The sequence below is a fragment of the Vipera ursinii genome, assembly GCF_947247035.1.
Source record: "Vipera ursinii genome assembly, chromosome: 1".
In the NCBI taxonomy this organism is placed as follows: domain Eukaryota; kingdom Metazoa; phylum Chordata; class Lepidosauria; order Squamata; family Viperidae; genus Vipera; species Vipera ursinii.
In genome coordinates, this window is record NC_139512.1 from 164,416,172 (window position 1) to 164,443,671 (window position 27,500).

General features: G+C 38.3%; 1 protein-coding gene across 1 annotated transcript in view; it reads right to left on the reverse strand.

Moving 5' to 3' along the window:
* The window catches only part of PDE1A (phosphodiesterase 1A), a gene marked incomplete at its 5' end in the record, with an annotated part of 119,275 nt that overhangs the window by 26,587 nt on the left and 65,188 nt on the right, over nt 1-27,500 (reverse strand). Inside the window, 7 exons of the mRNA XM_083375994.1 lie at nt 3,723-3,848; nt 7,127-7,227; nt 7,419-7,559; nt 9,144-9,260; nt 15,539-15,605; nt 16,711-16,893; nt 24,104-24,217. Of these exons, the coding sequence (XP_083232120.1) occupies nt 3,723-3,848; nt 7,127-7,227; nt 7,419-7,559; nt 9,144-9,260; nt 15,539-15,605; nt 16,711-16,893; nt 24,104-24,217 (849 nt within the window). The remainder of the gene's footprint in view (nt 1-3,722; nt 3,849-7,126; nt 7,228-7,418; nt 7,560-9,143; nt 9,261-15,538; nt 15,606-16,710; nt 16,894-24,103; nt 24,218-27,500) is intronic.

A 27,500-nucleotide genomic window follows, 5' to 3' on the forward strand; every position in this document is an offset into this window, starting at 1 on the left:
CCACTAAGGCATCCACCGAGTTGTGAGCAACGGAGGCAGGTGGGGATCCCAGCGCTGCCTGGAACCCGTCAGGGTCCATTAAGCGTCTGGGGCGGTACCATCTAGTTAATTCCGCATCCCCACGGTGGGGGGTGGCAAAACGGAAGACCAGCCGCAGGAGGTGATGATCGGTCCATGACAGGGGCATAATAAATAGAGAGCCCCCACCAAGATCATCCAACCACCGTCCAGATAAAAAAACCAAGTCAAGGGTGTGGCCTCCCTCATGAGTTGGTTCAGAAATTACCTGCGTCAGGTCCATGGCCGTCATGGAAGCCATGAACTCCCAGGCTAACTCAGATGACCCTCCCAGGGATGGTAGATTGAAGTCACCCAAAACTAGAAGTTTGGGGAACTCAATCACCAAACCGGAGAGGACATCGAGTAGCTCGGGCAGGGCTGCCGCTGTGTGACTAGGCGAAACATACACCAGCAGCAAGCCCAACTGCGCCCCCAAACCAAACCTCAAAAAGAGAGACTCACACCCGACTATCTGAGAAACGGTGGTCTCCCGCGGACATAAGGTCTCCCTAATAACTACCGCCACTCCCCCGCCCCTACCTTGAGCCCGAGGCCGGTGTAGCGCTTGGAAACCTGGTGGGCAAAGGTCAACCAAAGGGACCCCACCCTCTGGACCCAACCAGGTCTCGGTGATACAAGCCAGGTCCGCATGCTCACCCTCCACCAGATCCCGCACAAGGGGAGCCTTATTAACCACGGACCTGGCATTCAGGTACACCAGCCGGAGCTCAGGAGGCTGCACATCCTCGCTCCCGGCACCTCGGGGAAAAAGAGGATGTTGGATGAATTGGGGATGTTGGAGAATTTCAATGGCTCTGCCTTTTTCAATGAACTGAACTAATTCATGGTTGTCATGTAAATACATGAGATTAAATGTCAACATTTTTCAGACTGTGCAACTCTCCAGATTATGTGCAGCTGTTGGCTGAAAAGTGCATTTAAAATGAATTGTTTACAGAAAAGTGCATTTTTCATAGAAAAATCAAATCAATTTTCTTTCCCCGTGTTTTAAACTCACATTTAACTACATTGTAATGACAAACTCCTCATCATAATAACAGAAGACAGATGCTACAGAAAAAAATGCACTTATAAATCCATTTGTTATCTTAAGGAGAAATATCCTATTTTAAACAGCCATATTTATTATTTCTATTACTGTTTTAAATTCTGTTTTAATTCTGTTTAGTTTTCATGATATAAACTTCTGAGAGTATTTTTTTTAATCTGGCAGAATAAAAGAGATGGAAAAGTTATTTGTGCAGACGTGGGAATTGTTTTGTTGACATAAGTAAAATGTGGAGATTAAATTTGTATAAGCGCCCACATTTAAAGTGTCTTAGTTTCTCATCTACTGTTTTAAATTTTCAGCCAAACTATTTCCTGTACTTTAGATATCATTGATTCAAAAAAAGATGCAGAGAAGAAGATTCTGTTCCTCCTGAGCATTCTTTAAATGCAAACCTCCTTCCCTGTAATTATTCATATCATTTGTGTAATGACAGATTTACATGAATTATGTGTAAATGATTTCATTTGCATTATTTACATAAATCTCATTATAAAAGATGAAATTCATGATCTTGTTATGTAAACAATTTAAATTGGTACAAATAAAATAAACTTAATGTTTTTTTAAATGCTTCATCCAGACATCTTTGGATGCAACGGATTTGTCTGGTATTCTAGAGTGTGTCTGGATGGAAATTTCCCCTTTACATCTGAAGTAAATCTAGCTGATAACAGTTACAAGAAAATAATGAATGTCTTGTGCTTCATCATTTTACATGCTTTGGGGGCAAATGAACAATAAAGTCACATCAGCATTAATCGAAACATTGAGTATTTTTTTTTTCAGTTTTACTATAAACTTTCAAACAAAAAGAATAACATTGAGGTAATTATCTGGTTATGTCACTTTATGAGCTCCTGAGAAGCAAATTAATTCAAAAGCAAATTCAGGAAAGATGATGTTTGTCTGGATTACATTTTAAATTTTGCACACCATCCAGGGTCTATGGCTGTTGGGCAGCTATAATAAATTCAAATGAATGGATGAATGAACGAATGAATGGATAAATAAATAAATAATTCTTCTAGCTAAACCTTCACTACCTTATTTTTTTTCTTGCTCTTCCTCTCCCCCCCCTATGTATTATAATTGCACCTCAGTCAAGCCAGGTCATGTCTCTGATGAAGTGAGCAAGAACACATGAAGGTTTATGCCTTAAACGTAAGGGGCTTTCTTTACATCCCTTTTAGTCAGTGTTGACTTCTGGCAACTCCCTGAAATTTTTGGGGCAAGATTTTGGAAGTGGTTTGCCCTTGCTGTCTTCTCAGGGCTGAGAGAGCGCATGTAACTACCTCAAGGTCACCAGCTGGACTGGTACTTTAGTAAGACTAGAATTCAGGCAGTAGGACTTGTAAGAGAAAAAGTAAGAATTTATTAGTTCTAAAAACTGCTGTCACAATCCAGAACCTAGGAGCAACTTTTCTGATTAACTAGTTTCATTATTTTTAAAAAATAATTATCTATTTTTAAAAATAAATAAATAATGAAATGTATTAGTTGGAAAAGGTGCTACCAGATTCCTGATTTTTTTTATGTCACAGTAGACTAATAAAACTCCTATACAAGGAGTTTCCCTAGATTAACTCTCTTACTACAATGTTCAATGCATTAGGATGCATCTCGTACAGATATGTCAAACACAAGGCCCGGAGGCCATACCCGGCCCGCGAAGTGGTTTCATGTGGCCCCCGAAGCCATACTGGAAACAGTGAGGGAACGGCCCCCGCTGCCTTGGCCCTGGCCCAGAGACCCTCCTTCTGCCAGAGACCCCCAGATCTGTCCCACTCCTGCCCAGACCCCCATCATTGATGCCAATGATGTAGAGCTGGCCATGCCCACCCAGTAGGCCATACGCACTCCAGCTGCGCCCACCCAGTAGGCCACACCCACCCTGGCTATACCCACCCGGCCCTCCGAGGGCAACCACAATGCTGATGTGGCCCTCAATGAAATTGAGTTTGACACCCCTGATCTAGTGCATAGTTTAAAATTGGAAACCTTGGCATTATTGTACAACTACCACATGTTCCAATGAACTCAAATGAAATGTGTTTCATAATAGAGTCCTTAATAATGTTTACCCGCAATCCTAAGCTACTGAGTGTCAGTTTTCTTCCTGAAAATAAAGTTGCTACTCCAGTGTTTGCATACTGAAACCAGGATATTAGTGTCCTTCACTGGCCCAAAGTCATTAACCTCTGCTGCCACAGGTTTGGATATTGAATTTCATGTCTCTGTCTAATCCAACCAGATCAAATCAAATCTCAAATCACATTGGGATTTTGAGAGAGTTGATTGTGATGGCGTGACCTCCTCTTCGGCCCTTGCTAACCAGACAGGCTAGCTTTCTACAATGGCAAAGTTCATCAGACCAGTACTAGATCCCAGACAATATTGAAGATGTTTTTATTAGCTCTCACCTCACCTGAGTAACTCCTTTGTTTAAAAACAGCACTGAAAGGGATTTTAAAACATTCACACGATGCAGATCATCAACATTAGAAGATATAATATCAGTCAATAAGCACTAGATTTCTGATGGTTATGAATGATGAATGAATGATGTTCTTAATCAGGATATCAATCTTACCTCCATTCATCTTTTGTTAGATTCACCAGAATATTCATTTCCTCTTCCTGCATAATCTTATAAGCAGCACTAATATGGTGGTTTTCAAGAACGGAGCGATCATTGTACAGAATGGCAACATCTGACCTAAATACAGAGAGGGAACTAATAAGCCAGAAAGTTCACAGCCTGACTATGTTTTTTATCCATCTGTTCTCTTAGTAAGTGGAGATATGGTTGGTTGAAAGGAAACCAAATGAAAACTTTGCCAGCTGGATGTGAGACTACAAACTCTGGTGCCTGTAGGGCTTCTACATGATAATGAAGCTATTATCGTAGGTGGCAAAATGGTGTAATTTCTTTCTTCCATTTTCATTCAAATACATAGGCGAATAGGACCATCAATGAAGGAGAATATTTGTAGCTCAGGGTTGAAATGAGGGCTCCTTGATGCTCTCTGAGCTTGCTTGTTTTCTTGCAGACGTTTCATTACCCTAACTAGTGATCAATGCTAGTGACTAGCACTGATGATGTTACGTAGTTAGGGTAATGAAACGTCTGCAAGAAAACAAACAAGCTCAGAGAATAAGACCATATCCCCTAATAAAAACATTAGATTGAATCTACTTTGCAGAGGTCCATAATATCACAGGCAGCGGAAGTGTTAAAAAATTAGATACTTTGTAAACATAGAGGTATGGTCCAAACATGCCATAAACAGAAATGATAAAATCAAAAAGTGATTTTATTATTCCTTCAGAGGAGTAATAGAATTCTCCCTTGTACATTATTTCCTGGCAAATCAATAATGATCCTGTCACATCTGCTCCTCCTCTCTGTCCCTTTCTGGTTTTCCGATTCTTGTTTAGCTTCACATATTTTATATGAGAGAGAGAGAGAAAGAAAGAGATAAAAGTTGCAGAACACTAAATAGCCAGAAGAGCACTCAAAAATAACCACTCCTTAATTTGGACCAAAATGATGCAGATTCAGAGGCGCTGCCTCTCCAGCCCTGAGAATCAGGACTTAGAAACATGGGAAATAACAGAGCAGTCAGAAACTTGCAGTCTACTCTGATTTATCTTGGCCATGGAACTCTGAATGGAAAGGAGAGTTTTTCTGCTTCCGTAGCACACGCAATGGCTCAGTGGGTTAGGACGCTGAGCTTGTCGATCAGAAGGTCGGCAGTTTGGTGGGTCGAATGCCGAGTGCCGCGTAACAGAGTGAGTGCCTGTTACTCGTCCCAGCTTCTGCCAACCTAGCAGTTCGAAAGCATGTAAAAATGCAAGTAGAAAAATAGGGACCACTACAGTGAGAAGGTAACAGCGTTCCGTGCACCTTTGGCGTCTAGTCATGCCGGCCACATGACCACGGAGACGTCCTCGGACAAGCGCTGGCTCTTCGGCTTTGAAACGGAGATGAGCACTGGCCCCTAGAGTCAGAAACAACTAGCACGCATGTGCGGGGGAACCTTTACCTTTACCTTTTTAACACACAAAATCAATGCATTTTAGATCCAAATAGAAAAAGGCTTGAGCTTTGAATCACTCCAGGATGAGTGAAAAACAGATTGGTTTAATTCCCTGACTAATGTGTGTGGTTAACACTAAAGAGAACAACGGCTGGGCAATGTGATGGATGGGGAAAATTCAGTCCCCTCTCTAGGAGAGGCTGGCAATGACTGTACAGACAGAAAGACTGTTGCATGATATATAGTAGTAGAACTATCAAATCCGATGACAAAGTTAATAGGTCTTTAGTGCAACTGAACACCAATTTCTTTACAAATGAGAACCAATCTTATGTTCTGGTAACTCTATTAAAAAAAAGTGTAGAAAACCAGTGATATCTCAGATGTTAAACCAGTTTAGCCAATAGCTCAGTTTATTTTGTTAATAGCTAACTTTATAATGCCTTGGTAAAGCCACACTTGGAATATTGCATCCCGTTTTGGTTGACATGATATAAAAAGCCATAGCATTATCAATATCCTACCTCACCCACCAAAATGAAGCAGTCATTACATATAAATCTGAGAATCCCTCTTTCATCTTATTAAACAAACTGCTTGAAATAATAGGAACTGAGAAAGCATAGGAGGGAGTCACTCTTGACTACATTGTGTCTCACCGTGATAGAAAAAGGTCAACTGAACCAGTTTGACACGATGAATTTTAACTAGCAAGATCTGGATTTAAATCCCTGTTCACCCTTGAAGCTTATAGTGCAGGGGTCTTCAAAGTTGGCCCTTTTATGACTTGTGGACTTCAACTCCTAGAATTCCTCAGCCAACGTGCCTGGCTGAGGAATTCGGGGAGTTGAAGTCCACAAGTTATAAAAGGGCCAACTTTGAAGACCCCTGTTATAGTGAGTCTCTGAATTACAGGTAGTCCTTGAACTTACAACAGTTCACTTAGTGACCATTCAAAGTTAAAACAGCAGTGAAAAAAGTGACCCATGACCATTTTTCACGGTTACAGCCTTTGAAGCATCCCCACGACCATGTGATCAAAATTCAGATGCTTTGCAACTGGTTCATACTTATGACCATTGCTGTGTCCCAAGGTCATGTGAAGATCCCCTTTTGCGACCTTCTGACAAGCAAAGTCAATGGGGAAGCCAGATTCACTTAACAAATGGGTTACTAACTTATCAACAGCAGTGGTTCACTTAAAAATGGTGTCAATGGAGAAAATTTAAAAAAAGGTTGTAAAAATGGGGCAAAACGCACTTTAAAAATGTGTCACTTAATAACACAAATTTTGGGCTCAATTATGGTCATACGCTGAGGACTACCTGAAGTTACATTCTCTTTGCCTACCAGGGGTAGGCAACCTTGGCTCTTTTATGACTCGTGGACTTCAACTCCCAGAATTCCTGATCCAGCACAGCTCAGCTTGGAAACCTCTCCCTTTCCCCTCAGCATGGCTGGCTTAGGAATTCTGGGAGTTGAAGTCCACGAGTCATAAAAGAGCCAAGGTTGCCTACCCCTGGCCTAGCCTATGTCAAGGAAAGCTGCGTGGGCCCTGGGGAAAATGGTGGAATCTAACTATGTGAAAAAAATATGACTCTCTAAATATGGGAAGCCATTCTTAAGTGAGACAGACAACTCCATTCAGAAACCCAGAATTGTTCTCTTCATGCACTGTGCAAATCTGAAGTACCTAATAAGTAATTCTCTCAATTTACTTTGTCTCAAGTAACTAATTCTCTCAATTTACTTTGTCTCTTTTCTCATCTTGCTTTCACTCACTACTCCTTTTGTCTTCTTAAAACGCAGCAACAATTGTAATAGAATCTTGTGCAGTGTGCTGCTGGCATTATTAGTGTAAGTATGCATCACCTGCACATCTTCTCTAAATCCAACATTTTGGAGACTGCTCCCAGATCAGAATTTTGTTGTAATTAAGAAGCATCATGCTTACCTGGTCTGAATGTGGAAATTGTTTGTAGTCCCAGTATGCTCATAGTCATGAACTGCAGCTGCAAAAATCATGGCTAATATTTCCAGTTCAGTTAGCCAGTGCTAATCAAGAAAAACAAAAAACAAAACCCATCATCTATAATACAAATAGTTCATCTCTGCCAACTAAGATTCAATATTTCACATAATCCTGAGTTTCCTCAAGAGAACATGAAGAAAATTATAACTTACTCTTACACAAGTTACTCATCAGATTCTTAACAATATGCAGAGAAAGAAACCCCAACACTTACCATGATCCCAGTGAGAAGCATGATGCAATGTACAGTGTGGGTAACATCAGCTGCATGGATCAAATTGTGGTAAGGATTTCTATACTTGCTGTAGCCAATTTCCAAAGCTTCTCCAAATGAAATAAGACTTGGAACAGGAATCTGAAAGAGTCAAAAACCAAAAGCCAAAATAAAGAAGGAGGAGGAGGAGGAGGAGGAGGAGGAGGAGGAGGAGGAAAATCTCCAAGATCAACATGTCTACAAGGTACGCAGGTATAAAAGTCTCCATGATTTCATGCACAATCACTTTTGCCATTCCAGCCTCCAAATGTCACCAGAAAAAGAAGAAAAGTGAATGAATTGTCTAAAGTCAACCTTTTGCACGTTCCTTGATATAACACAGGAATCTGAATGCTTCCGGTTCCAAATGGCCAAGTTGTATCATTCACTTATGCTAAACTGAAGTGAGTCACTTCACTATCTTTTTGTCACATTATCTCTATCTTTTCTCCTCACAAAGAAGACAAGAACTATGGTGATTGGTCTGGTCACCTGGAGGCAAAGGCAGTCCTCTTCTTCTTCCTCTAATGGCCAATTTATAACAAAAGTCATGTTTCCCTTGTATCATCAACAAATAAATATGGCAATGCCATTGCTTAAACCTGAACCACACCCAACAGGCCAAGAACCATACCTTTTCCCAAGCTTTTGGAAAGGAACAAGCTAGAAATAAACCAGTCATGATTTTATGCAGTCATTATAGAGTGCCAAACAGTTGTTAGCTGGGCTTTCAAAAACAACAAAAATAATCTTCCTGACAAGAATGGTGGAGACACTACAGAGCTGATCTTGTGTTGTTGTCTAAGATAAAGCCTATAGAACTTAACTTTAATTAACTACTGAGGAGACCCCCATCAGGGGGCAATTAAGCTGACTTTGTAATAATGCCGCTTGGGGTGTGTGTGAAAGCCCTAATAAGCAGGCATATACATAGAATGAAGGCTACTGCTAAGCTTGTAAGCCGCCCTGAGTCTTCGGAGAAGGGCGGGACATAAATGGAATTAAAATAAAATAAATAAATAATTTTTTTACGGTCTAAAGTCTTGGCCTTTAGCTTTTGAAAGTGCAGTCTCCTACCCTCTGTTTTAATTTGTTGCTTCCTATTCAAGGCACTGACCCATCATTGGGATTTAGTATCTGAAAGGAGACTCAGTGCCTGCAATATTTTTAGATGCTGCTCTTTGACAGGTTCTGTTTCATGACAAGCTTAGAACTGATTTATTCATTAGCTTTCTCTCACACGGATGCCAACTTGTGTCTATTTTGCTCCTTTGTTCTCATGGCAGATGAACTTGCATGATACATGATTCATAGGCAAGACTACACTCCCCAAGTTCACCCTAGCAGGTCACCCCAGAAGCGTAACATAGATGGAGCAGGTTCACCACTCTTTCTGCACTATTTGACCATTTCAGAAATTATTCCGCCTATTGCAAGCAATCCAATGGAATCCATATTAAATTATCTCCGCATTTGAGAATTTATTGCAAATGCTCACCACTGCTATTATGGACTTCCTTTTCTCTTACTGGTTGCTGTGTGGCTTTGAATCTGCTAAAGAGGCATATGAACGGGGCAGGGGGAGAACAGGTGGAGAGTGTCCACTTACCAAGGCTACTCGGGAAGTAAGAAAGACCAGGTGGCCTTTGTCTTTTACATATGTATTTGTAGAGAAAAGCTTCTCACCTTGAAACGGCTCAATAAATCATATCTGGTAAACAATTCATACATCATAAATTTCAGGCTGTGGCCTCCACTTGCTTCATTTAAGGAAAATACATCAAATGACCATTTGTCAACATCCTAAAAAGATAAGGAAAGGGAAAGATGTTTATGGATTTTCAGATCTCCTCCCCCCAGCATATAATATTTTCAGGCATTTTTATAATTTGCTTAAACATTATTAGAAAAAGAATTTTTTGTCTTAACCATTCAACAGTTAATAAAATACTATCTTCTATTATAAAATTCTAAATTCTATTGTATAATTCAAAGTTTTCTTCTAAAAGCTTAATTTTGTTTTCCTTTAAAATTCTAAAACCTAGATAGAATCCATTTATATGTGTATATGAATATATATATATATATATATATATATATATATATATATATATATATATATATATATATATATATATATATATATATACACACACACATATATATATATATATACATATATATATATACATATACATATATATATACACACACACACACACACACACACGGGTACAGGTATGTAGGTCTTGCGTATTTGGGTCTTTTCCCGTGTAAGATTGAGGGTCAGGCTGGTGTCTTCGGCTTCGTGCTTGTGCGAGCAAAGTGTGATTGGAGCTGCTTTGGATCACACTTTGCTCGCACAAGCACGAAGCCGAAGACACCAGCCTGAAGATGACGAGTGGGACCTCGTCAAAACGTCGCCAAGACACCCTCAATCTTACACGGTAAAAGACCCGAATACGCCAAGACCTACATACACACACACACACACACACACACACACACACACACGTTAAATATATATTTAAGATTCCCCTTAATCCATCAAAAGACATTTTTTAAGTTCTGTCTTTACAAATCCCCCCCCCAAAAAGAGAGAAATCTAGGTCTTTAAATCTAACTCTCGCCTTCTTTTTGTGCCAATCAGGTTTCCATCCTAGTGCTTTTAAGTTCTCCAATGTGTCTCCCTTTCTTCCTCTGCCTCTTATTTGAATCCACAAAGACCATCCAAATGACAGTTTTGCCAAGCTAATGTCCCCTTTATAAACATTGAAGTATTGTAATAGCTCAGCTTTTGATATTTGCTGTGATATGATTGTCATAGATTCAGTCTGGTTTTTATCTTGTTCCATTTCCATCTGTGGTAGGTAATAAGTAGTAGCTAATGTTATCATTTTATTGGGTGAATCCTCAACATACTGTATTTGGAGGTTAATGTTGCTTTCTTTGGGTATTGTTGTTTTTTGAGTTGTGCGTTTTGTAGTTAAAGTTGGAATTTGGAGTTCAAGGTTCTCTGTAGGCTGTGTTTGTTGCTCTTTGAAGTCTCCTATTTTAGTATTGATTTCCACTTCTGCTTGTTTTTGGGTTGTCAGTTCATCATTTAAGGTCAAAGTTTGGTTTGGTGGCTTTAAGTTGTCAGCTTAATCATGCAATTTGGCTTTAATTTGTTCGGTTATAGCCAAAATTGTATCCAAAATCAATTTGTAATTAAGTGGTGGGATATAATCATCCATTTCCTTAGTATTTACAGCTAAGTCTTCCATGGAGGCTATTTTAAGAAGAGTCAGTAATTTTCCACCTCCAATGTTTCTAAAAGTTGTTTTCAGTGCCAGGTGTTCCCACACTTGTCTTTAAAGATAACATCAGGGACACGCTCTCAAAATAAGCAAAAGGTTTACTTGCAATTCCACGCTACTGTCATCAGTAGCATATCGAATAAGTTGTAAAGTTCCTTCCCCCCCAAATTAATATAAAGCTTTTATATAGTTAGTCCATTCTTTTTTCCTTAGTTCACATCTTAAACAAAAATAGGGTAGTAGATCCCCACAGAAATAGGAGCTTTTTAGTAAGTATGAATGAGATTATTTAATTTCTTTGTTTAATCAGCTGGGTTGTTTTTTTTCCTTCAATGCTTTAAGGCTTAAAATGTAGAGAGAAGCCGTTTTCTAAAAAAAAAAAAAAAAGGGGGGGGAAGAATTTTCAAAAAAGTCCCACAGGCAGGCAGTTAGGGTGATAGAAAAGGAAAAGCCTCACCCAGGTCCTCCAGATTGCTTCGTTGTGCTAGTTGGTGCTTTTGGCTTTCGGCAGGGAGCGGCTTAGTGATCGGCCATGTTGATGGCCGGTCTCTTGTTCTTCAGGCCAAAAGGAGCTGCTCCAGATACAAGCGGAAGGCTGCCATCCTTCCACGATCACAGGAGGGTCTCCTTGTGGTGGTCGCCCCTCCAGGGCGACTTTTGACCCTTTTCAGGGTCCTCCAATGAAGAAAGAACGAACGGAAGGGAGGGAGCTCTCTCCCTTGCACATCTGACGTCGCCCCGCGCGCAAACCGGAAGTGTTAAGATGAAAATTAGATTTTATTGTTAAATCATAAGAATGATATGTAATGAACAATGTAAGTTTTGTAGACAAGAGAATTATTCTTTACTGAAATAGGGAATTGTAGGTTACCCCAAAAGTAAGCTTTTTTCTGCATATTATAGGCTACTTTAGAGTATTTTTATTGCAATTAGGTAAAACTTAAAAACAGGATTTTGATATGTATTAGTCTAATTATATTGAAAACTTTGTTAATTGACTAGCTAATAACTAGAACTGTATTAACTTAATTACTTTGACTATGTGAAAACTAAGGGAATCAGAGAGGGAATTTCTATAGATGCAACCTGAACTATTTACAAACAACTTGTTATTTGCTACTTTGGATTACCCAACCACCATATTGCTTCACAAATACATGTATATACCCCAACCTCTACCCTTAACCTTTCCTCTACCCTACTCCAAGTTCCCTTTTCCCTACCTTCTTTGTTAACCCTATAAAACCATTTTTAAAAAAAAACCATTATTAGATTATATGAACTGTTTTTTGAGCATTATATATCACTCATCTAATCTTAATGCATTGCGCACGTGCACAAGAGAGAGTTAGATGATATGATTTTGGTACAGCTAAGCTTTTTTTGCATTTAGCAGAACCAGCAGGACCATTTTGCTGGCTATTAAAATATCTTCCGCTGAAAATCTAGAAATGCTTAAGCTTGTGGTCCCTGACTTAGAGGTGGTCCCTGACTCACTGCCATTCATTTAGTGACTTTTCCAAGTTACATCACTGGAAAAAGTGACTGGTGACTGTTTTTCACACTTAACAACCGTTGCAGCATCCCCAGGATCATGTGGTCAAAATTCAGACACTTGGCAACTGGTTTATATTTATGATGGTTGTGGTGTCCTAGGCCAGAGGCTCCCAACCGTTTGGGCACCAGGGACCGGTTCCATGGACAGAGGTTTTTCCGTGGACCAGAGAGTGTGTGGTTTTGTGTGCTGCCTGCATCTCGCAAATGGGGCTTCGCTTGTTTGTGTGGACTATTTGCTGGCATGCTGCAGCCCGGTAACAGTCCATGGACCAGGGGTTGGAGACCCCTGTCCTAGGCTATGTGATCACCTTTTGTGACCTTCTAATAAGCTAAGTCCATGGGGAAGCCAGTTTCACTTAACAGCCATGTTACTTTCTTAACAACTGCAGTGATTCGCTTAACAACTGCGTCAAGAAAGGTCATAAAAGGGCAAAACTCACTTAACAACTGTCTCACTTAAAAACAGAAATTTTGGGCTCAGTTGTGGTCAGAAGTCAAGGATTACCCGTATTCTATTTGATATTAGTCACTGAGTTTTTTGCTTCACGGAAGGAAAGACGATCCTGCCTTCCCTCTACATAGGACCTGCAATGAAACGTTTTACTTCCCCGCCTAGCCTTTTTTTCCTAGGGAGATAGCACCCCCCTCTTGCTTATGGCCAGTGCTCTCTCAACTATATAAAGCCCTGGAAGTAAAGATGATTAGCAGTATGTGATGTTGAGGTCAGCTATATTGCTGTGGGAGCCTGGCTGCTTTGCTGTTTTTCAGCTTCTTCTCACTGTTGAACCACATGTGCAGCACTTCATCACTATTCACAGGTTTGTCTATTTGAGAACCCTCCACATTTTTGGTGCAGAAGCTACCTGCACTTGGACAAAATTTTGATTAATGGAGAAGGAAACAGTGGAAACACAATAGGCCTCCATCTCTGTGAATGAATTCTAATTCAGAATGTTAATCATAACAGCAACGAGCACTTAAAGCAATAACTTTCAAATTCAGAAAAGCCTTATCATTGTAATAATGTCTAAATGACCTTGCAATTAAAAAGAAAAAGCACTGCAATCACAGTTTTTTTGGGGAATTGTCATATACTATATGTAATTAAACAGCAATATTTTGATTAATCCTGAAAATTAGATGTGTCCCTTGGGGACATTTATCTAAAGTAATCCTAACATATAGACGTGTAAGACAAAGTTGCATAGTAGCTTCATTACTTTCAATTTATATCTAAATCCAATAATTTAAATGCTTGCTGTTTCAGCCCATCATCCATCCACTTTGGCTGATTGTGCAATGCCAAGGCTACTGTATGCCGATGATGTTGTTATTGTGTCTATTTCATAGGAGGGAATTAGAAAAGAACTTAGGGCATTAGCTTTATTTTGCATAGAACAAATGCTCTCAATAAATTTATCAGAAAACCAAAGTCTTAGTTTTTGCCAAGCATTGTCGTGAAAGTGATTAACGGAAAATAAATGGGACTCCAGTTGAACAAGTGCACACTTATAAATACTTTGGAATGTGATTTCTTGCTTCCTTATCCTGGCTCGCTCAATTTTCTTATCTAGCAAGTGTTTCACAGCTTACTTCCACAGCTGTTGTAAGATGTTATCATTCAGTAGGTAAATTGGCTGGAGGAATATCTGTCAAAATAATGGATGTTTCTGAAGTCTGCGTGGTCTTTCAAGCTAAGATAGCCCCTTAGCTTCTTTATTGCTTCCAAACTGGCTCCTTTGCAAAGCTTAATATTATTGAAACCATCCAAAGTAAGTTTATTAGAGACGTACTGATGATTCTAAAATGTATTTAAAATGCCATCCTATGTGTAGAGACAGGCATAATTTTGATGGATGCTGCACAATGGCTTCTTCTTCTGACCTTCTGTCTAAAGTTAATTCTACTTCCTGTAGATTTGGCTGCCTTTGGTATTTAGAGATGATTTCACATCATCATGGCTTAAAAAAGCCCTTTGCTAAAATTCAATTGCTGGGCTTCTCCATGGAAAATCTGTGCTTGCTAGGTTTTGAACCACCTTAAGCAATAAATTTGGAAGACAGATCTCCAAATAAGCTGAAGCAATGTGTCAGATCCCAATATTTATTACTTGCATCCAAAAAGGCTCACTACAGCCTTCTGTTTATCATCTGTTCCAATTCTAAAATTTCATTAAGGCCTTCACATTAGTCAGGTTGGATTCTTTGCCCCCAGCAGTCTTTTTTGGATCTTTCAAGGATACTCTTATTTTATTTATTAGATTTTTATCCCGCCTTTATTATTATTTTTTTGAATAACTCAAGGTGATAAACATACCTAATATGCCTTCATCCTCCTATTTCCACCACAACAGCAACATTGTGAGGTAAACTGAACTGAGAGAGAGTGACTGACTGAAAGTCACTCTACTGGCTTTCACGACTAAGATGGGTGAAACTAGAACTCACAGTGTCCTGGTTTCTAGTTTGGTACCTTAACCAACATAGCAAACTGGCTCTTGTATCAGTGTTTGGTTATATCCATATGGTTGTGGTTTAACAAAAAGTTTAAGCCATATGCTATTCCCTATACAAGGATTCTATACAGACCCTTGTATATCCTGTCTTAAAGAAATTTCCAGATAGCAAATGTGATTTCTATTTAATACTACTTTTTTTTAAGACAAGGTCTTGAAAATAACCTCTGGTTGACCATTTTGTGCTATCATTTGTATGCCAGGCAGCACCATTATTTAGATTTGAAACCAACTTCTTATAATAGTATTTTATTTGGATTTATTTTATTACCTTTGTTCTCGATTTGATTTGAATAATCCAAACAAGAATCATTTTACTTTCTTTTCATAGTCCAAACAGGTATTCTGGTACACGATAACTGAAGAAAACCTAATGTGAATTAATCACATTGCTGAGATGGCTATTAGTCATGTTTGTGTTTGTAGCAACTTAGAATCAGCTGAAATCAGATAATTCACTATAACCATTATGAAATGGATAGATAGCCCTCAGAAGTATGCAGAATAATAGTTGTGTTTATAGCAAGACCAAAGTAAATATAGATATGCCAATGTTATAACTATTTTCTTATGAAACTAGATTAAGAACTTGAACATTGTTTTCCATTGCAATTTATACAGGAAGGAAAAAAAATCTGATTCCTATTTCTCCCAATAAACTTATTGAGAGAGATTGAATGTATTTTGTACAATAGCTGAATTGAACTAACCTTAAAGGTTGCTATTACTTCAGCTGGATAAGCCAAACCAATCATACTAGACGTTCTTCGATACATTCTATAAGAAAGAAATATGAATTCAGGCATTACAGAACCTCACAGTTTTCTGGGAGCAGTTCCTATTAAGTGTCATGAAAGCAGATGTAATATATATCGAACTCTTAAGACTGCATGAAAGCAAGATATATGGATTTACAATCTGCTGTCAATCAGTTAGTCATCTCAGATCTATTCTGTATTTATACCAATGAATGAACGCTAATCCTCTTTCAATCAAACCTTATTGCTAAAGGATGATAATGATAATTTAAGCAGCACATTACATTGTTTTCATATACAGAAGCATTACATACCTTTCAAGAATTAAACAAATGAGTGAGCAAATCCATAAATAACAGAACCAGTATATGCTTCCTTTAGTAATTAACTTTTTTTTACTATTTTTCTGTTCTCTTACTCCCTGAAAACACCAACCATTAATATCTTACTGCCTTTAAAACTCATACTATTCTCTTCATTGGGAAGAATGGAAAAGATGACATAAGAGAATTACCGTACATATTTATGCAATCAATGGCACATGCCCGTAAGTAAGTCTGAAGACAATTACAGACAAAGTGCACTTTTATAAGCATTATCAAGTATTCCTCACTAAGTTCAACAAGACTTTTTTTGGTGCCTTCAAATGAATGTTTGAATGGATACCTTAGTAAGGTTTCCAAAGCGGTTTGCCATTGTCTTTTTCCTCGGGCTGAGAGAGAGAGAGTAACTGGCCCAAGATCACTGACTTTGTGCTTCAGGCAGGCCTATAACTCACCGTCCACTGGTTTCTAGTTTGATGCCTTAACCACTACACCAAACTGTCTCTTCTCAACAGCACTTGCACAAAGATATTTATATAGTTAAATATTCATATGTTTAGTTTTAATTTGATATCCAAACACCCCAGGCATGATATCTGAGTCCAGATTTTTTTTCAGATTTGAGGACTGCTAGCATCCTGTGGGTTAGCTGTTTAATACCAGTTTTGAAAAAGAAGACCAAGTTTAAAGTTCTGCAAAGTAAATTAATTATTTCTTGCTTCTTCAGGCTCTTCATCAGGATAATGATGTTAGTAACACATCCACCTGCTGTCATATAATTAATAAAGGAACAAGGCACACCTTTCCACAAAGATCCCAGCTTGTACAGCATGCACGATGCTTCGAAATTTTGGTTTCTCCTCCGGTCTCCTTTTTGTCATTCCCATTTTCCTTGTGAAGGTAGACGCTAACCAATCTCGCACTTCCAGTGGAACAGAATCTGATTGGATATCTGACAGTTCATCCTCGGTATCCAACAACCTCCTGTAAATGCATAGGTAGAAGACAGCACAAAATAAGTACCAAACATTCAAAAGTCTTAGGTAATTGGAATTAAGTCTCAGCATTTACATAGTAACTTTCCTTCCAGGTGACTGTACAACAGTGCATGTCACCATTTCTCTGATAGACTGCTTCTTTATATCAATTGACATAAAGGATTTATCTACCTTTATATTGCCTGTTTTAGGAATGAGCGCTTACAGCTTGGAGAGCTATGTACTTTGGGACTTTGCTTTTTTACCAGAACCTCAAGGGCCATAAACTAAAGATAAGTGAAAAATAGAAGCTGAAATTTGGAACGGAGCCGGAAGCAAAATGGTGACAGAGCCAATGTCTACTGTACTTTCCCTCTCTTTCTCCCAAAACGAGTCAGCATGTATGAGTACAAATCTACATCTGAAGTTTGGTACATGTTAACCCTTTAAGAATTAGGAAACAGACACCACAAAGATTATAGAAATTGTATTTTATTGTTGTAGGGTACAATAACAGAATCTTGAAAGTCTGCCAGAGTCTCTCTCTACTATATCTTATGCCAAACAGAATTAATTCCGGTTATTTTGTGTTCTTTCCTGCACTTTCAATTTTCTCAGGACTGATTTATAATTTTTCCTTTGTTAATGGCCCATCTATTCCTTCATGTAAATTATCTCCACATTCCTTTCTAGTGCAATTGTCTAAAATATCACAGCAAAATAATACAAAGTCCTTATTGAAGTATAGTAATAGAATAGATATTTTTTATTTTATGTGAGAAACACTGTCAGAGATACTTGATTATTAAAGGGTCAGTTATCAGTATGACCTACAACTTCACTTGCAATTTTGAAAAAGATTGGGAGCAGAAATCTTTGACGTTAAATGACCAAATATCAAGAGTAGATCCTTAGTAATCAGTACATCTCTCCTTGCCTATCTTGACTCCATGTTTAAGAAGGGGGTCTTTCATTACTAAGAAAGAATTAACCCAAAACTTTAATATAAAAGCTACATGGATTATTATTCAGCTTCTGATCAAGACTGAAATGGATCCTAGCTCTACTTATTAGGAACTAAATGTTACATCTTGCCTTACATGGTTGCAAGAAAAAAATGATATGATAACCTTCACAAAAAAATTTGTTTGGCCAATAGCCATATTCGTGTTTAAACTGTATGAAATTCCTCAGTAAATCAAACAGATAGTCTTAAGAACTTCTGCCTATCACGCTGCTTGTATCTCCCTTGCATTTCCTTTTTTAAAAATAATTTTATTGAGTTTTTAATAAGAATAGTAAAAGCTAACACAAACCACTGTGTAAGAGTAACCAGAATATTGTTTAATGGAAAGAGTGAGGCAGGGATTTAGGCAACAGAATAGGGATGTCATGAAAGGGAAGCAAATTATTTATTCTTTTATTTCTTAGAAGTGTGTTTTTACAGGAAGGGGCCAAGAGAAATATTGTGAGATTTTCTGCCTCAGGGGCCAAAATAATTGGATTTACTTTGGAAGGCAGGCACCATAATGGTTGAAGGATCAGTGTGTATGCTTCTACCGTTGCTCTACTTCAGGTAGCAAACATTTCCCATTGCTTGTATATTATATTATTATATATCCATATTCCCAGACCTCCATACATATCATCAGGGGCTCCAATTAGGATTCTTATAGATGTTATTGTAATGGCTTTGTAGATTATTTCCCAGAAGAAAAATGAGCTCCCAACCAATGTGACTGTGTTTTTCTGTCCCGGGTTTCAAAAAAGTTAACATTTACTCAGTTTGTTAAATCAATATCTATATATGAAACTTCATATGAGGAAGTCTGCAGAGATGATGAAATCCATTAGAAAATAAAATAAATAGAGTAAAAGAAAATGGTTCAGTATATGCAGGAGCATTAATATTTGCTACAAGTACAAACAAAAAGAAATGATTATAAATTGCTTTGGCCTCCTTTGGAATTGGTACAAAAGTCCCTTTAAAGAAACACTATATTATAAGGAAAAATCAAAGGACTCCAATTTACCAGAAACTCAATAGATATGGCTTTGTGTTATCTTACTAGGGCATAAGCTTCTTTCATTGAAATGACATTGATTTTCGTCATCCACTGAACAGATATAGGTGTTCCTAATAGGTATATTCTTCTTGGTTGCCAAAAAAATCCCCTCATAGGACATAACCTAAATCTTTCTAAAGGAGCATTAATTGGTTCAACTTTGTCTCTCCTCTCTCCTGTCCACTCCATTCTGCTCCATTCCTGTCTAACTTGTCATCTTCTCACTTTAACTTGCAACATCAGCATAGAACCCTGGCTACTCCCAATTCTGGCTCCAGTTGTTCCTTCTTCAAATCAAGATTTTTTTCCTCAATTTTCTGGGATCAGGGTTACCTCAGAATAGGAACAAGGCTAATGAGATTGCATGCACTAATGTTACTTTGGAGTTTCCAGAATGTTCTCTAATGCTCAGCATTTTTCTTAAAACAAACAAACAAACAAAAGTAATAGGCTTATGTCAAAGTATTAACTATCAAGACACTAATTCCTAAAAAATCTTCCTATCACTTGTTAGCCAAGAATAAAAAAGAAGGAATTAAAATGGCTGTTAATGTATTCTTTTTTAAAAAATACAAGTTTATTATTTTTTTTAAAGATTAAAAACTAACCAAAGCTAATATTTAGAATAAAGAAGAAAAAATAGAAGAAAAATCCAAAAGTACAGAAAAAAGTTATAAAGAAGTAGGTTATGATTTTCTTTACAGCAGTTATAAATATAATTTTTTACCCTATGGTTACAGCATGTCTTATATTTTTCTATATCTAATCATGAAAGCCATATATCATAGTTTCTTTTTTTTTTGGTTTCACATGAAAAAGTCTACAAGGGATTTCCAGTCAGCATTAAAATTAGATAATGTCATTTTCTTAATCAAAGCTGTCAATTTGGCCATCTCAGCAAGTTCCATCATCTCCAACATCCATTCCTCCATTGTGGGTAATGTTGAATCTTTCACTTTTGTGTATATTATAACCTCACTCCACTCATTGCAAGTTTTTTCCACTGTGCTGATGAATTTATTCTAATAGCTATTTACCTCAGCTATTTAAAATGAGAAAATTCATAATCAATAGCTATTTACTAAACAGATCTGACTGCTTTCTTTTCTGAGCAAGGTGGAAGAATTGCTACTGTATAAATGGGAGATAACAGAATCGCCCTCATTAATACAGATAATGAGATATTTGGTGCTTCTCCTCACTCGACCATAATCCAAAGGCCAAACAAGGTCTTCATAATAGTGCCTTCATCTTATCACCAATCCACACTTGAGCCAGGACTACACTGAGTTACTCTCTGATGTCCTTAATAAATTTAGCCTACAAAGAACAAGAAAAAAAATATAATTTTTGATTTAGCAGTAAAATGAAAAGTTGGTTAAAGTTCCGAGTCTTAAACTTTCTAATCAAAGAAAGTTGAATTTTGGAACTATTTTAATTTAAATGCTCTTCATTATTCCATTTCCTCCTAAATTTCAGCAAAAAGAAAAATACAATCAGGGATTATTGATCTTCTACTAAATTTCTACTAAAACTGTTTGTTACTTTATACACAAGTGGGAAATATATTTCAGAAATGCATAATGGGGTCCAGACTGGTCAAAGAACTTAATTGTCATCTATGTAATAGACCTTTGATGTACTTAAACCAGGGTTGTCAAATTTGCACCGTCATGTGACATGTCGTGATGTATCGTGATTTTTTCCCCATTGCCAGCAATGGGGTGGCCGCAGTTTCGGCATGACGCATCCGGCCTGTGGGCTGGCAGTTTGACATCCCTGACTTAGTGACATTCCAAGTACTACTTAAGTACATCTCAGCCCTTGGGGAAAGTTCTACAGCTCTCATTTCCAAGGAAATAAGCTACATCTGTAATTTAGATTGAAGAGTTTTCTGCAGGGGGATAGCAGCACTGTTATCATTTCCCATTTGAGAACCAGTTCCATGTTTGAGGGCATACTGGGCAAAGTGCACTCTTACAGACCTACTTGGCCTAGTGGTGTTATTCCAATCCCTCAAGAAATAAAAACTGAGTCTTACAGATCACTACTGAAGGAAACTGTTGTAGGCTCCAGCAGCATCCCTTTTTCCTCCATCTTTTAAAAAGCCAATTCCAGGCTCATCCTTTGTCGGAAAAGAAATGGTAAGGTTGATGAGGAATGGTAAGGTGCATGACTCTGAACACTGGGTAAAACTACTAGTCATTCTAACATTTTGAGAAATAGCAAGTTAATACCTGGGCTTTATCTAAAAGCTTAAGCTGTTCGATTTGGTTTATTTTAGGGCACTGACTCACTGGAGACAAAAAGAGCTTATTGTGGTTTACGAAACAAAATGAAACCAAACCAAACCAAATCTCCCATTCAAGTAATGGAAGGGGGGGAAGCAACAAATGTTATTTTACTTGGATTCCTAAGCCTTTCCATTGCTACTGCTTCTGTTGAGTTTGTTAGCCGCAGAGCACTCAGCTGGAGGTGCATGGCTCTGCCTTTCATCCTTTTCTCTTCCTGATTTGGAGAAGAGAGTTGCATCCCATCTCTAATGTGTCTGCACATCACCTGTGGCTCATGTAGCACTGCATGGAAAATACAGACTTGAACAACACAGTCAAGGAAAATCTTTTCCCATGTTTTATATAGTGCCTTTGCTCTTGCCAAGAATTTTTTATTTTACAAGGGGAAAGTTCCCATAAATATGTTAAGTACACGACAGACACCAGGTGAATGCCACTGTTTCATGGTCATTATGTCAAGTAAAAATATCAACATGTTTTACAATAAATACTTATGTTTGCATTGATATGCAACTAATTACCATAAATATTGTCTATGGGTTAATCGTGGAATTGAGAGTGAAGATTTGAATATTTAATAAGGATACTCCACTTTGAAATTTATTTATAATGTCAGTGTTTTGCAACATTTTCCCTTGGGTCTCTTAAATTTTGAAGAATTGCCAGTAAACATCTCAACATTCACCACATATCCAAAATTATTAAACCACCATCTTGTGATATAAATGCTAGATAATTAAAAAAAATGTTTGTTTTTTGGCTTTTATTTTTACCAACCATTTCTCCCAATCAGCTGGGAAACCTGTTTTGTTATTTAAATGTTTTTTCTGTGTTCCAGAAAATATTTTAATAGTTTCAATATGTGGAAATAAAATTAGTTTTTTTAAAAAAAAAGTGCAGTGACATGGAACATTCCAAGTCTCCATGAAATGCCACATATTGGTGATAAGCTTTTAAAACTCTCTTCCAACCTAATCCTAAAATGAAACATTTAAAAGGTTTAAATCAACAATCAGCTCTTGTTAAATGCAATGCATATATTCCACCTTAAAATATTTTGTGTGCCGTGCCAAAGATAAATGAACAACAACAACAACAACAAAACATTTAAGGAAAATGCTATGATTTGAGAAATTGATCCTTCTGTCACACTTATTTGTTCTGATTAATAGACACTGTGTAAGAGGGAATGCAATTACCATTCTCTAGTACTTTTACTCTTCAGAATACTAATTATCTCATCGCCATGCTTACAGTCAATCAGCAAGAATTGCCTAACAGTTGTTTTGCCTCTTCTATCTTCTTCCCAAAGTATCTCTTAATGGAGAAACTACTTCTTGCCATATCTTCTTCCTCTTCTTCCCTTCCCAGATTCTATTCAGTAAGCAGTCATTTTGTCCCACACTCTGTTAACTATTTTGTAACCTGTGACATGAGCAATCCTGTCCCTTTTGAAGGATCAAGCAGATGTGAAGGAACATATGTGTCTGTCGTTCGTAGGCAGTTGCATGGCTGTTGCATTCATATGGCTGTGAATTTTAATGTTCTGGCTAGGGGACACTCAAACAGCAAAGCACAGAACAAGAAGTTGGATCAACCAATCAGCATGTAGGGCATGACCTCTATAGTTAGGATTTGGGAGGGTTTTGCCTTGTCCTTTCTACAACCATCTGCAACTTACACATAATAATAATAATAATAATAATAATAATAATAATAATAATAATAATAATAATAATAATAATTAGTTGGAAGGGACCTTGGAGGTCATCTAGTCCAACCCCCTGCTCAGGCAGGAAACCCTATACCATTTCAGGCAAATGGCTGTCCAGTCTCTTCTTAAAAACTTCCAGTGTTGGAGCATTCACCACTTCTGGAGGCAGGTTGTTCCACTGGTTAATTGTTCTAACTGTCAGGAAGTTTCTCCTTAGTTCTAGTTCTTAGTTCAACAACCCCTTTGCAGTGTAGGTATGTGGCAATGGTTGCAGGCAATTGGGTGCAACTCTAAGTCAACCTTAAACTGCTGTGCTGCTGTGGTTATAGTTCTGACATAGCTCTCACTGGAAGTTAAAGTTATCCTTGCAATCTACCCTCTCATCAAATGTAAGGGGATTGTGGAAATTCAAACCATATTTGAACAGCACCCACTGGGGCAGAACTAAATTCCAGAATGCACGTTAGTGAATAATATAATATAGAATTCTTTTCTTATCAGTTTTCAGTTCTCACAGAGGTAATAATATACCACAAGTATTCGTTCCTCTTATTTCTTATGTATTATTTCTAGAAGCATAATATTTAGTATGTAAATATACATAAGGCATTCATACAAAGTAAGTATATAATACTCCATTCAATAAACCTGAATTTCTTGGAATTATCAAAAGGTCAGATCTTCAATTAACTAAGGAAATAGGCCCAGATGGACCAAAACATCCAAATGACACTGGAAACAGTATTGCAGTCATAGTTTAAAGTACATTTCGTTCTGATTTAAATGTTAAAGGTTAGGATACCAGAATGTGCAACTTAGGTCAAACCTGATCTGACATCTTATAAGATTTTGTTTCCTGGGCCCTACTGAACTGGGTTTCAGTTAATTATAACTGAGAAATGAGAAACTGACTGTGAAATTATTTAAATACAATCCAGATATGTTTTAGACATTTATAATGTGCAAAAAAGTAATCTATTGCAGGCATTTGAAACATGTCTATATAAAAAGCAGCATATAGCACTTTCCCCCTTAATTTGTGTATCAGCATTATCCTACAAACCTTTCAGAAACACAATACTGCCACTGAAAAGATGATAGGAAGAATGAATGGATATTCAGAGCGGTTCCAAAAACTCTCACCTGGTTTCATCGATGTATACCGCCTCCAGAACAGATGCTGCATATTCGATATTCTTCTTCAGTTCAGCCACGTTAACATCGCCTTTCTCCAGCTGCTTCACTAAACATCTTAATCTGTTGAAAACAAAAACTTAAATGAGGAATGACAAAAACCAACGGCCCTTTTAGAGTGCAAAATAAACAAGTCTAAAGAGTAGCTAGTGACAAACTTTTTAGGCCTTTAGTCAAATTGTTGTAAATTGCTCAGAATCGCTTAGGTGAGACTGGCAGTGTACTGAATGAATGAATGAATGAATGAATGAATGAATGAATGAATGAATGAATGAATGAAATGTGAATATCTGTAGCTCGGGTGTACAATGAATGCGAAGGTTCGTTCTCCGAGCTTGTGGGTTGTTTTCTGAACGTTTCATTACCACGCTAGATAACACCTTCAGCGGAGTTTAGGACCAATCCACAAGCCTGGAGAATGGACCTTCACTCTCAAGTAAACAAACAAACAACCAAATAATACAAGTCTGAACATTCTCCAACCAGATACATGTGGATTTCCTTCACCAAAGGCATGGGGTGGTGTCCATTTATTTCATGGACAGTTGACAAATTACCCATTCTGTAGAAATGAATGAGAAACATTAGAGCTTTTGAAGATGTTAGTGATTCGAGCAACCTTGATGATTATTCTCAGTCCTGACAAACGGATGACAGCTGAGACTAAAGAGTGCATCGCCCTGCATATGAAATTGTGTGTTTAACTTAAATTGAATATGCCACTGGAAGTTGCATGAGGCAGAGAAACATGTTGGATCTTCTTCAGCTGTATCCTTTACTTTCCCCCCCGTATTGGTTGCTGTTTACCCCAATGGGGGCAAAGCCAAGGCTGGACTGGAAACCTATATAATGTGATTTGGTAAAGGTAGGGGGTCCTACCATATATTTTCTTAGCAGTGACAGTCACACTTCAGACTATTTTGTCTCCTGAGGGACAAAGTGCACCCAACCTAATTCTACACTGAGGATGGTTTTCAGGACTTAACTATTCTGCAGTGCATTTGGATTTTGCCATATTTTAAATGGCATTTAGTAGTTATTAGTTTTGTGAGACATATATCCTACTGTTTAAAAGTTCAGGAACTCAAGGTGGCATGCAAAGCTCTATCTTCCCATTTTCCTCCACAGCCGCCGACTTGTGAATAGGCTGGGCCTAAAGTTTCTTATACGTTTACAAATAATTTTGATTCCAAGGTAGGCAGTACATCCGGTTTTGTACAAATAAACAAAGAAATCCATCCACCCCACATGAGGTTAGCTAGACGTCGTTGACCAAGAACAACACTGCAGAACTGCTGAATGGAGAAAAGTTCAGTGAGACATCTTTGTTTGGAAAACGTATCCCTTGAAGTGTCTCTGAATGTGTGCCCTTCCATACCACCATCAATATGGGCATTTTACTAGAAATAATAAACAATGCACTTGAACTAAAATGATCTGGTTTGTTCTCCAGAAATATATATATATATATATATATATGGATCCTTGGTTTTTCGGGTTTTTCCCCGCGTAGAATTAAAGGTGTAGGCGCAACGTTTCGACGGAATCCCATCCGTCATCATCAGGCTTCTGCTTCCTTCTTCTGGGAGAAGCATGTGGCTCTTGCTCTTTGTTCCTCTTTTTTAAACTGCCAGAGGGGGTGTGTTCTGTGGAGGTGTGCTCTGATTGGGTAGGGGACCAAGTGTGTTCTGATTGGGTGGGAGTGTGTTTTGAATGGTGGGTGTGTTCTGATTGGGTGGGGGGTGTGTTCTGAGTGGATGGGCTGGTCTCAGCTGCCAGCTCCAGAACTGAGCTGGTGAGTTGTGCTGCTTTTGTTCGGCTTCGTGTTTGTGGTGGTGCCATGTTTTTATAGTGGGTGTCAGTTTGCTTATTGTGTGGTTTGTAGGGGTTTAAAGTGGCTGATGTTGCAGCTGTAGTTAGGTTTCTGTTTTGTGGTTGTGTGTCTTTATCGTTGTGGGTTCGGATTTGCTTTTTGAATGGTTGTGTGGTGGTGATGTCATGTGATGTTATCATGAGTTTGGGTCTGGTATCATTCTTGGTGGTTGGGCTTCGTCTGTCAATCAAGGCGGGTTTCCAAATGGCTGGTAGACGAGAGGTATCATCTCGTTTATTCATGCTGTGGGGGCGTTTTTCTATCTCAATGGCTTCTCTGATTATTCTGTTGTTAAAATGTTCAATTTTGGCGATAGTTTTGGTTTTTTTAAAATCAATTTCATGTCCCGTGGCTTCAAAGTGTTGGACCAGGGATGAAGTTTGTTCTCCCTTTCTGAGTGAGTTTTTGTGCTCTTCAATGCGTGCACTTATTCTTCTGTTGGTCTGTCCGATGTATGTGGTGGGGCAGGTGGTGCATGGGATTTCGTATACTCCTTGGTTTTCTAACCCAATTATGTCCTTGGGGTTTCTTAGGATGGTGGATATTTTTCTGTCTGTGTAGAATGCTGTTTTGATGTTGTGTTTTTGGAGGACCTTGCTGATTCTGTCTGTGGTCCCTTTTAAGTATGGGAGGAGGGCTTTGCCATTTTCTTGTTCTCTGTCTTGGGTTTTTGTGGGTGTCTCTCTTCGGATTAAGTTGGTAATCGTGTTTCTTTGGAATCCATTGGCTGTTAGTACATTAGTGAGAGTGTGTAGTTCGGTTTTTAGGTGTTGTTCGTCAGCTAGGTGTTTTGTTCTGGAGATGAGTGTCTTGGCTACGGAGTTGATCTGTGCTGGGTGGTGGTGTGAGAGTGCGTTCAGATAGCGGTTTGTGTGTGTTTTTTTATGGTAGATAGTGTGTCCTAGGGAGCCGTTGGATTTCTTGTAGACTAAGACATCAAGGAAGGGAAGTTGATTGTTAGCTTCTGTTTCCATGGTGAATTGTATTTTGGGGTGTAGGCTATTGAGGTGTATGAGGAAGTCATCCAGTTTTTCTTTGCCGTGTGGCCAGATTACGAAGGTGTCATCTACGTATCTGAGCCAGAGTTTGGGTTTGTGGTTGGATTTTTCCAGAGCGAGGGTTTCAAAGTGTTCCATGTAGAGGTTTGCGATGACAGGTGAGAGGGGTGATCCCATGGGTGCTCCTTCCATTTGTTTGTATCTTTGTCCATTGTAGATGAAGTATGTGTTAGATAGGCAGTGGTTGGTCAGATCTAGGATGTGTTTTGGGGGGTTGTATTTATTTAGGATAGCTGTCAAGGCTTCTTTGATTGGTACTTGGGTGAAGAGGGATACAACATCGAAGCTCACAAGTAGGTCCCAGGGCTGTAAGTTTAGTTTACTTATGATCTCTATGAATTGGAATGAGTTTTGTACGTGTGAGGTGATGGAATTTGCATAAGGCTGTAGTTGTTTGGCAAGAAATTTGGCTAGA